Source organism: Lepidothrix coronata, unplaced genomic scaffold (assembly GCF_001604755.1).
Source record: "Lepidothrix coronata isolate B3197 unplaced genomic scaffold, Lepidothrix_coronata-1.0 Scaffold49, whole genome shotgun sequence".
NCBI lineage: Eukaryota > Metazoa > Chordata > Aves > Passeriformes > Pipridae > Lepidothrix > Lepidothrix coronata.
In genome coordinates this window covers 3,258,138-3,268,976 of record NW_016690229.1, presented here as the reverse complement: position 1 = coordinate 3,268,976, position 10,839 = coordinate 3,258,138, and the positions used below count along the sequence as shown (strand labels likewise).

Genomic DNA, 10,839 nt, shown 5'->3' with positions numbered 1-10,839 from the left:
GTAAGGTTTTGGTAATGGGGTGAGGCTGCAGGGGTGGCTTCTGTGAGAAGCTGCTGGAAGCTTCCCCTAAGGAGCAAATTCCAGTGGCTCCAAGACAGACTTGTATTCAAGGTATATCTTCATGTTTGTTGGTGATCTCTGAGCTTCCTCTGGTTGGTTTGCACCCCTGAGTTCGGGTTTGCCAGGCAGATCAGTGAAGTATCAGTAATTAATAAGATCTAATATAAAAGTCTGAAACAATAAGAATTAATGGGTTCACAACTCAAATGGCAAAATTTGAAACATCCACTTATTTGCAGCCTGTGATCAACATTCCTTATTAATTTTCTTCCTTTGCTAGAAGGAGGAAAAAGATGAGATGCATTCATGTGCAAAGGAATTTCAGATTTGCTTATAGCAAAGCAAGGATCCTTCAGAACTGCTGCTGGATAAAGCAGCACAGCTTTTTCCCTCTGTGCCTGGTGCCCTCATGTGGTTTTGATGTTCAGCTACTTGCGAGTGAATTCAACACATCACTGCGTGGCTGAGACTTCTGCTGTGTAGAAGGTAGGGAACACTTTGCCTGTTTATCCTGGTGTGTTCTGAGAATACAGAGCCTTCTGGAAAGCTGGAATACGCTGTGGTCAGTTGGATTTGGATGTGCAAACTCCCTGAATTCCCTAAATTAAACCGAGACCATTTCTCACAGTGCACATGACTCAGACCTGACTCCTCCAGGGGTTGTTGTGGCTCAGAATCTTTGTGCTGCAGTCACTGCCTTCTTCAGTAATCCTGTTAAAATGCCCCCACAGATCTACTGGTTCTTCTAAAAAACTAATGTAAGGTCAAATTTTCATACAGTACAGTGAGCTAAAATTTCAAGGATTACTTCTGTCAGGAAATGTAGTTTAAAATTTGCTTTCTCAGCTAACTTGTCCCATTTTTCTTCCAGCTACAGCTTCAGTATGACAAAGAAATTTCTATATTTCATGCTGTAAAATATATGCAGTATAAATGTTTCTTTGCACAGCATTTGTGAGTCTAAATTTCTAATTGCTCTATTTCTAAATTACTGCTCTAGAAATTCCACTTTAAAACACATCATTTAGCCACAAACATTATGCAAAAAAACCTTTATACAGCAGATTCATTATATGTCCATATAATAATTAGCTCTTGCACAAGCAAGAGGTGAATATAGTTGCTGTGGAGGCTGCTGGTGAAAACCAAACACTTTGTTGCCATCCATAGTACTATTAACAGTGATACACAAGGAGTTTGAAGATGAAGGTGGAACATATCTGAAGCAGCTGAATGTTTTGGCATCTTTCTGCACATATACATTCATTTTTCTCAGCCAGTACATTCTAGATTTCTTTGTGATGATGATTTGTATAAGCTTTTACCTGTGCATGACTAAAGCAAAAGCAACTCCAAATATCTCGTGTAGGTTAATGCATTAAACCCTGTGTGTGACTCACAATACAAGAACAGTAGAAGTTTAAGTGTAGAATTTGTCTGTAATGTAGAAGTGGAATGGTTTTAGTGTTTATCAGCTTAATGAAGCAAGTGAATACACCTGGTCAAGTTGAAATATCTAATTATTTATTCACATGGAAACCAGTAAATTTTAGGGTTTGTAGCGCAAAACTTTTTGTTAAAAAAAGAAAACCAGCTATGCCATATAGCTTCTTTACCCTCAATAAAAGAGCAGTTAAAGTTACAATAAAAACAAAACATTCCAGATGACATCGGTTGGAGCACAATGTGACAAATATAATGAGAAAATCCTTGTCAGAAATTTTACCACAAGGAAATATCAACAGCTAACACCCATATTCTCCACCTAGAAATCAAGAATATTTGAGTAGATCTTGGCATAAAAGGCACGAAACACAAAGCAAAGCATGCTTGTGTCATTTCTCACACAGAAGCATTGGCATTTGTGCAACATGGAAAAAGGTCAGCATTTTTCCACACTCTTCCAGTATCACAGATACTTAGGGAGCAGATCTTCCCCTTAATGCCAGTGTGGCACTCCCAGTGCAGATGGCAGTGACTACAAGAAAAGAGGAGTGTATGGAAGAGAACACATCTATAGCCTTCCAGGAAATCCCAGCTCGTACACGGAGGAAGCTGCTGCTGTTGTGTTGTTAAAAGTAACCAAATACACTGCAGGCTTTGAGTAACACACCCACTGGCAGCCAGCACTTGTGAGAAATCTGTGAGGGTGACAAGAACATAACAATGCTGGAAACCCGTCAGAACACAGGTTTACCTCTTGCATTTAAATGTGTGATGCCTCAAATAAGCTACTTTAAAAAAAGTTCTAGTCCTTGAAAGAAAGGGCTTTTCCAAAGAGAATTCTGCCTCTTGCACAGAGGAATGGCTTTGCTGATGTTTAGGTGTTTCAGAAATATGGATCAGACATCCCTGGCATTTCCTCCTGTCCCTGTGTGAGCAGCCTGTCTGCTATATCTCTATAACCAGCCTGTCCTCATCATCACTGCTCGTGTCATCGTACTCCACTCGCGTTTGCTTCCTCATCATCTCTAAACCTCTCTTTTTGTATGTCTTGGAAAGTGCTGCAGAGTAACTCTTGAACTCAGGGGATCTGAGAGAAATTGGGGTCTTTTTAAAGGTAGTAGTAGCTGTTCCATGTGGCCTTCCATAGGGATTGGGCTGCAGGTGGGATCCGTTCCTGTCTCTGCTTCTGGGGAGGTCCAGGAGATTTTGAGACACGTTTGCCCTCTCTGTGTATTCTCTGCTGGGTAACTGAGCCCTTGTGACTGACTCAGGAAAAGACTCTGCTTTTGATCCAAATAAACGTGAACATCCAGGCTGGGAACTGGGAGTTGGGTGTTCTTTGGGAGGTGAATTTGTGTCTTCTTCAGCTGGAGTTTTCTCCCTTCCCGAGGCCCGGATCACCGGGTCTAATGTACCAGATATTTGCCTCTCTGACTCTGCACTCAGTGTGTTTTCCTGCCTTGTCTCCAGATGTAAGGAAAGAGGACCAGGAGCCTCTGGGTCTGTGATGCTGGGTTGGTCACCTGTGCCTGTGTTTGTAAAATCAGAAGGGCGAGACCCAAAGGAAGCTGCCGTTGAGTGACTCCGGAGGCTTGGCCGGGAATGCCCTGGCCCGGATGGCTGGAGCACGAGGGGCTGTGTCACCCAGCAGCAAATGGCCACATCCCTGCTGACCTGCTGCATGGATGTGGGAGCTGGGGAGGGAAAGGAATGAGCTGTCACAGCTATTCCCAGGGGAGCCGTGATGTTCTGGACACAGACGTTTGTTCCCGTGTGTTCCCTGATTTGCCCAGAAATGTCCTGTAGAAATCAGGAGGGGGGAAAAAATTGAGGTGTAAAATTTTCAATCCAGAGCAATTGATGCAAGTTTAGTTGTTCTTTTTAGAAAGCTACCATTAGTAAGTTTTCATTGTATTTTAACCCCTAGTAATACCTTTAACATATTTTTAAACATTTTAAACAAAATCTGTGCTACAAAGTAGTCTCAACTTGAACTTTAAACCAGCCGAATATAATTCATGTTTTAATTACCTTTTTTTTTTTTATTTTAATAGATATTAATATAGGAATTAAGGTACAATACCTACTTTTTTATCCGTTTTGTCTCTTTGTTTAACATGGTTTAGGTTTTCAGTATGGGAAGATATTCCTGAGTTATTCTTTCCTTCTTTTTTCCTTCTGCAAAGTGGTTTATCTGAGGTGGAATTTTGCTGGTGTAGGTAACTCTCTATTGAAAAGAGGTTGAAGAAACTTTTACTTTGATTTTTATTGCCCCACATGCTAGAACTTGCTACATTTCTCACTGTAGCACTGAAGTAACATCAGTTTTTTTAAAAAAATATTCAAAATACTTACCTTGCACCTTCAGTTGAGGAGAATGGCACTTCTTATGCTTATTGAATTTGGGGGGCTGTGATGAACAGCCCTTTCTCAAAGCATCCAGTGCTCTGTTGGGAAAACAGGGCCTCTTGCTCAGCCGGTTCACTTTCAACTGGGAATATCCATGGATGTGCCTCCCTCTGTACCTGCAGTGCCAGAGGCATTGAAAGGGTAAACAAATATGGGAGATGTAAAACCTCCCAGAGTAATAACACCACCTCATCACAGACACTAAAGTCTAACAGCAGTTTACCACTGTGAAAGAGATGTTTATGCCAACTCAAAAAAAAAATAATCAGGATTTTAGGGAAGAGACCCACAATTATTTTATTACTTTTTTTCCCCCTCTGTTGGTTTTCTAAGAGAAAAGCATTAAGATATAACAGATCCTTTTTCCTGTATCTGGAATTTTAAAACAATATACTTCGTAAAGGCTTGAATCATACAGGAATCACCTGACGCTGTGTGGTTGTTGGCTTTTTTACTTTTCACTTCTTATGTGCCACCTATTCATCATCACTAAAGAACAGCATAAGTGTTTCAGTTATTTAGAAAACTCACACTGAGTATTCCAGCTCTGCCTTGTTTTCTACTCTGGATAGATCTTTCAGGAACTCTGAGTGACTAAATCAGTAGAATGTCACCACACACAGAGCAAGATGTAAACCTAAAAGGACGTGGTAATTCTGGTATTTGGTGTATTAGAAAATTACACTGAATTTCTTGGTTACCAATTGGGCCAGTTAGCTAATAGTATGCATGATCTGAGCTTTCAGGATGCTGTACTTACCTGAATCCCTGTAATTATTTGATAGAGCCAAATAAATAAATTCTGAGGTCAGCAGGAAAAAAGAAAAAAAAAAAACAAACAAACACCACCCAAAAAACAAATCAGAAAAAAAGTCCTAGAGGAGTATGACTAGGCTGGATGACATAGCCCTGAGTCTTCTATTTTTGTTCTCATGCTCCTCAGTGCTGCTTGCTGAACTAGACACGGTGATTAAGTTACTGACACTGATTTGTCCTCAAGGGAGTCACTCTGTCTGATTTTGGTCGTGAAATGGAATCAGAGGGATGTATGTACACAATATGTGTTTCTTATTGAAGCAATTCATCAGACATTCTGCTGCCCCACGCTCCTGAAAGATTAGAGGCTAAATCCACTGGTCTGAGCTCCCATTAGATACAGGGGAGCTTTGCTGATTGAGACAATGTGCCTTTGACAGTTTTATGCTCAAATTCTTCCTGCTTTTCATTTAAAACAAATGATCCTTTGAACTACAGATGGTTTTGTTAGTTTGTGTTAAACTTGATATTTATTCTTCTGCATTCTCCTGTGAATAGCAGTTCAGGAGCACTTCGTGCTCTGCTCTGAGCTGTAACCGGATTAAAAACGAAAGGATTTTGGTTCCCTTCGAGCAAAAGTAAATGCTGGCAAGTTTGACAGATAAGAATAATTTCTAAAGCATAGTGAGACTCAACTGACCAATCATCCTCTTTCTTTGGGATGTGTCTGTTTGACTTAGAAAAGTCTGTTCCTGGTAATAAACAACATATTGGTATTTTTATGGTTTACCTTTGGGGAACTGCTGTGGTGTGAGAATAGCTCTTTTTGAGAGATTTATTTTTTTTCCCCCAATTTTAACGTGGTTGAATTCTGGGGATGACTTTCTATTTTCTGTGGACTTTTTACACCCATTTCAGCAAAATCATGTCTATATCTAGCGAAGCTGCAAACCATATTTCTTACCATTTGGGGGTGACTTTAATCTTTTTCTGTTTGTGGCTCCTCTTGAGTTTATTTGTTGAGGGTTTTTCCTTTCTGCAAACTACAGTTTTCTTCTTTTGTTCTGAAATACTTTTGAAAGCACCACCAGGAGCTACTGAGCTTAACTGTTGAGAATATTGGGAAAAAATTAAGTAAATGAAAACTGTGAGTTACGTTGACCAAGAGATTGGGAATCTGTGCTCTTTTTAAATAGCAGTGAACAACATAGTAGTTTAGTAGCACAACTCTGAATTTTTCCCATTTTTTTCTGATCATTATATAAATAATGATCAGATATATATTATTATATAAATTTATATATTATTTATATTATTATATAAATTATTATATAAATCATTATATAAATAATGATTCCTTTCCCAAAAGGAAAAATAGCAGTTCATTCTTCTCACTAGCCAGCATTCTTACCAAAATGGTCAAGTGAAAGAAACTTAAATATTCACACAAAAGTATACCTTTCTCATGCATCAAATGAATATAAGATTTATCTTCTAAAAATGTAAATTGTAAATTCTGTATCAACAAAATCCTGTAAATGACCATAAATACACTTCTGATAATTATTTCGTTTTTCTAATAAGAGGGTGAGGATGGGCTGTCAGCCAATAACACCCTCTTGAGAAGGCAAATAGAATTATTAATATTACCTCCTGCATCTGTTGTCCTTTAGAAAAAGATGAAACCAGCGTTTTTAAACTTGTGTTTGTTAAGCCATATGCCACAGTCTTGTTAATATTCTTCATTTTGAAGATAGAGATGTCGTATTTGGACAGGCTGCATTCCCTGCTGGATCCCCTGTCACAGGAGTGCAGGGAGGAGTAGGCAGAGTCTGCATTCCCCTTCTGCTCCGTGGGCAGGGGGAGGCTCCTGCTTAAGCAGCACCAGGTTAGTCGGGGCTCGGCGCTGAGGGAGGGGAAGGTGCCCTTTGTGCCTGACGCTGTTAAACTGCCAGAGGAGCAGGTCCTGTTATTGTGGGGGAGCACTGGGAATTCTTTACAGTGAGTGGTGAGAGTGTGGCAATAAAAAGTGCCAAAAGAATGGCAAAGATAAGTGGGGCTGTCTGTCGAGCTCTGAGGATGCTGCAGCGTGTCCTGCACTGGTGGTGAAATGTCCTTGAGAGTGCACAGACTTCCCCCTCTGTCCCATCCCACGACTGTTGGCTCTGCTCCCTTGCTAGAAGCTGATGTCTTTATCAAAGAGTCACTTCCTGAGCAAAGATGCTGTAAAACCTTTCTCTCATCTTTGATGTCAGCTGATATGAAAAAGCCACTTGTATACACAGAAGTAAAGCATATTTTCTTCTTTGGAGTCTGTGTAGAGCAAGTAGTTATGCTCATCCACTTCTCTTCTGTTTGCCTTTGATAATTCAATTTTTTTTTCTGCTGCTTGTTTTTCCAATCATCTCTCGCCATATCCTGCTGCCTGAAGTTTGGGTTATAAAAGATGTTATCTGCTGTGGTTAAGATATTTGTTGTTTCTGAGTTGACTGGTGAACAAAATCCTGGAGTTTTCCAGTTTGTGTGTACGTTCCATCGAAGCTCTCCTGTGCCAGCCTTTTGTCGCACTTCAAATTGTAAAGGGGACCAAACCACATCACTGGGATGAGAATGGAGGGATCCACTGCTGGAAGAGCAGGAAGGGGTGCTTAGGGTGTCTGCCTCAGATGTGCAAGGTGTAACCTGTTCAGATCTAGGCAAAAGTGACAAATTTGAGGCTCTCTTGGCCTGTGGCAATTTAAGGATATATTTTGGAGAAAAGGCATTTTGTTGTGGGGCTGGAGTTGAATGACCAGATTGCAGATGATGAATTTTAGAAGATACATCCACAACATTGTCATTGAAAAGTGGTACTTTTGCTTCTATTTTCACAAGACATGCTTTGTCCTCTTTATGTGTTGCATTGTGCAAGGCAAAAGAGTTGCAATCACTTCTCCTTAATTCAGGCCCTAAAAATCCCACCAGTGAAGCTTTTGAGATACCAGTTGAATTTGAAAGGAGGTCAACATCACTGTAATTGAGGGCTTTTGTGGGGAGTTTGATTGTTTTCCTATATTCCACATTCTCAGTACCTCCAGTGGATTCATTAATTCCTGTGCCCAATTTTTGCTCTTGTGCTTTACTGGAGAATGTCACTGGAGCTGTGGAAAGACAGGGAGTGCCAGAGCAATGGGCTCTCTCTGCTTCACTTACTGCACTGCTTTCGCTACCAGGACTAGGGCAGGACATTGAAATCATATTTTGTGTCGTCTTCTCCACTTCAAATTTCAGCTTTTTTCTTTCTGATGGTAAATTCTGGGATTTCCCTGCAGTCTCTCTGCTGTTGCAATGGACCCAAAGGCCTTGTTGGCCAGTCTCCTTAGTCCTGCGATGGCCTCCATAATTGTGTGTGGTGCTTTTAGAATCTAATTCAAATGCACTGGATTCTTTCCCAGGGCTTGGGTTTTCCCAGTTGCTACTCTGTACTGGCAAGGAGTCATCATTCCTTCTGTGACAGCTGGGCTGACACTCAAGATTTTGAAGCCTGAGCTCACAACTGCTTGGAGCTCGCCCTGTGCTGCTGAGAGCTGTGCACTTCTCTCTGTCCCTGCCACTGGGGTCTTGGGAAGTTTTGCTCCTTACAGCCCGTGCACAGGCATTTGTGGAATGTGATGTCTCCATTAGGTAGGACACACTGTCTGCAGTTTCCTCAGAGGACACATTCTGCAGAACACGATTACCATCAGTACAGGTTCCTGATTTACCCGTGTTTGAAGCTGCTGTCACAAGGGAGGAATGACTGTCACTTACAGAGCTCCTGCCATCTCTTTCCTCAATAATTTCAGTGCTGCTGGCTGATTCCTTTGAGTCAGGAGTGAAGCTTGTAATACCTGTAATCTTATCCCCCCTTTGTTTCATTTTCTTGGCGTTTTGACTGCTTTTCATTTTTTGGTAGATTTTCTTAAATGTTTCATCTCCATACATTTGCCATTTTTCTTGAGAGAACATCTTTAACTTCCTTTGATTGTGTTTCTTATTTTTAGCACTGATTACTTCTCCAGCCCCAAGCTTTTTACTGCCTTGCAACTCCTCTGAAGGAGGAGGATGATCAACCACATTACTTAGCGGCAAATCATCCACGGCTGTTTGTCTGACTAGAGCTCGGGGATGGCTATTAGGGAAATCCACTGAATTTGCAGCAAGATTGTTGCTAGGCAGCAAACCAGCAGTGCCTGTGTTTACAGACTGCTTAGTAAGAGAAAGTGGTTTTGAGCAACCTGGTTTGTCCTGTGCCATCCTTGCTCCCTCCACGAACGGCAAGGAGTTGCTCCGAGTAACAGGCACAGTGTCAATGGTCGTGGAGAACTGGGTGGGAACTGAATGGAAAAACATTGGCTTGCATTTCTCCGGGGGTGCAAAGGTAGACTTTGCTGAACAAAGGGCAAGATTCTTTTTCCTATTTACATCACAAGTTCTGATATCAAAATGGAAAGAGTCTTTGTATGTGTAAGGCATTGGCAGGTCAATGCTTCCCTGTTTAGAAAGGACAGTTTTCCTGGGCCTGACGTTGTCTAACTGGGTATCATCCACCACACTTTTGTTATGAGAAATAAGTTTTGAAATGTGTTCTTCCAGCCTCTTTTTCTCTAGCATGGAGGCTGCAGCTTTCTCAGCTCCCTCTGGCTTTGCACTGCTTCCGGAGGCACACCTGGGGCTGCTGAAGGCAGTTTCGCTTTCCAGCTCCGTGCTGTGCTCACAGAGGCTGTGCAAGGGGCTGGGTGATGCCATCTGCTGTTCTGTGCTGTCAGAGCGGGACAGATACCCCGAGTCAGTGCTCTCACACTTCTTCAGCTTGCAGTCCAATGGCTTGTAATCCCACTGCTTCTCCGAAGAGGTTGCTTGCTGCCTTTGCAGCTGAATATGCTTGTTGGCAGTTGGAGTTCTTTGTTCCTGCATCTTCTTCCTCTGACACGGACCATTTGGCAAAGCTCCTGGAGATGATAAACTGCGAGGTTCTCTTTCAGGAACCCCTTGATTAGCCTTTGAACTGAAGGATCGATTCGTTGTTTCTTGATTTTCTGAAAAAACCGGTGAAGTGCTTGTTGCTGGCAGTGAAAGCTCGTGAAGTTTTTTAGTGTCTGGTCCAGCACTGGTCTCTGAACTTGGTTGTTTCATCTGTATCCCGTTGTCCTCACCGGTGCTGCTCAGTGGTTTGCTGCCTTGGGCTGAGGTGGTGCTCTCTGCTGATCTCCCATTTTGCTCTGATGCCCCACTGGTGTCAGAGTCTGAGGGCAGCCTGGTGTTGTTGACGTGTGTTTGAGTTCTCCTGTGTTTATACAAGTTGCTCTGAGTTTTAAATGCGATGCCACAGGTGGTGCACGGAAAGGGCCTCTCTCCTGTGTGGGAGCGAATGTGCTTCTCAAGGACACTTGGCTTCAGACAATCTCGTCCACAGTGTTTGCAGATATATTTCCCAGCTTTTTTGGATTTTCCTGGGCTTCCAATAGATGCATTTACACAAGAACTCGGTGATGATAAAATTGGTAAAGTGCTGACTATGCTCAGTGTTAGACTTTGCCCAAGTTGTTTCTGAAAAACTGACTGAGGCCGATCTGGGCTTTCCGGAGGGACGAGTGGGTTGAGGATGAGGGGAATGTTGGTGCTGTCGAGATGGACACAGCTCCTGGCAGTCACTAACTGCCCGTGTGGCTGGAAGCATCCTGCCTGGACAGGCTGGTACAGCGGGATGGTGAGGGCTTTGAGGTACACGGGCTGGGACAGCGCCGGATCCCGGGGCAGCACAGTGCCCTGGCCGGGGTCTGAGGAGCCCTGCGAGGGCTGCGGACAGGAGGCTGGAACGGGGCAATCTGGGGGTGCAGCTGTGAAACCAGGTGCCTTCTGTGCCTTCTGTGCCTCCATGCCAAGGGCTCTCTGCCACGTGCTCAGGTACCTGCGAGGAGGGGGAACAGAGCAAGTAGGAATCTTCAGGCAGCAAATAAAATACAAACATTCAACTGCTGGACTAGGAAAGTCAGCGGTTAAGAATATCACAAATCTTACACACAAGCATTATACAGACAACAATTACTTCATTTTCCAATTAAATTGATTCATTTTTCATTTCTTATCTAGGAATTAAAGTGTAAAGAACGTTTAACACTGCATTTAAAACCACTCTTACAATCTACG

General features: G+C 42.4%; 1 protein-coding gene across 1 annotated transcript; it reads right to left on the bottom strand.

The window, feature by feature from the left end:
• Positions 1-1,608: 1,608 nt before the first annotated feature.
• On the bottom strand, positions 1,609-10,569 carry ZNF831 (zinc finger protein 831). The gene is made up of 5 exons (XM_017815197.1): positions 6,322-10,569; positions 5,636-5,778; positions 3,862-4,031; positions 3,594-3,733; positions 1,609-3,306 (listed from the first exon to the last, which is right to left on the bottom strand). The coding sequence occupies exons 1-5, from the start codon at positions 10,567-10,569 to the stop codon at positions 2,452-2,454; spliced, it is 5,556 nt and encodes a 1,851-aa protein (XP_017670686.1). The 3' UTR covers positions 1,609-2,451.
• Between the last annotated feature and the right edge of the window lie 270 nt (positions 10,570-10,839).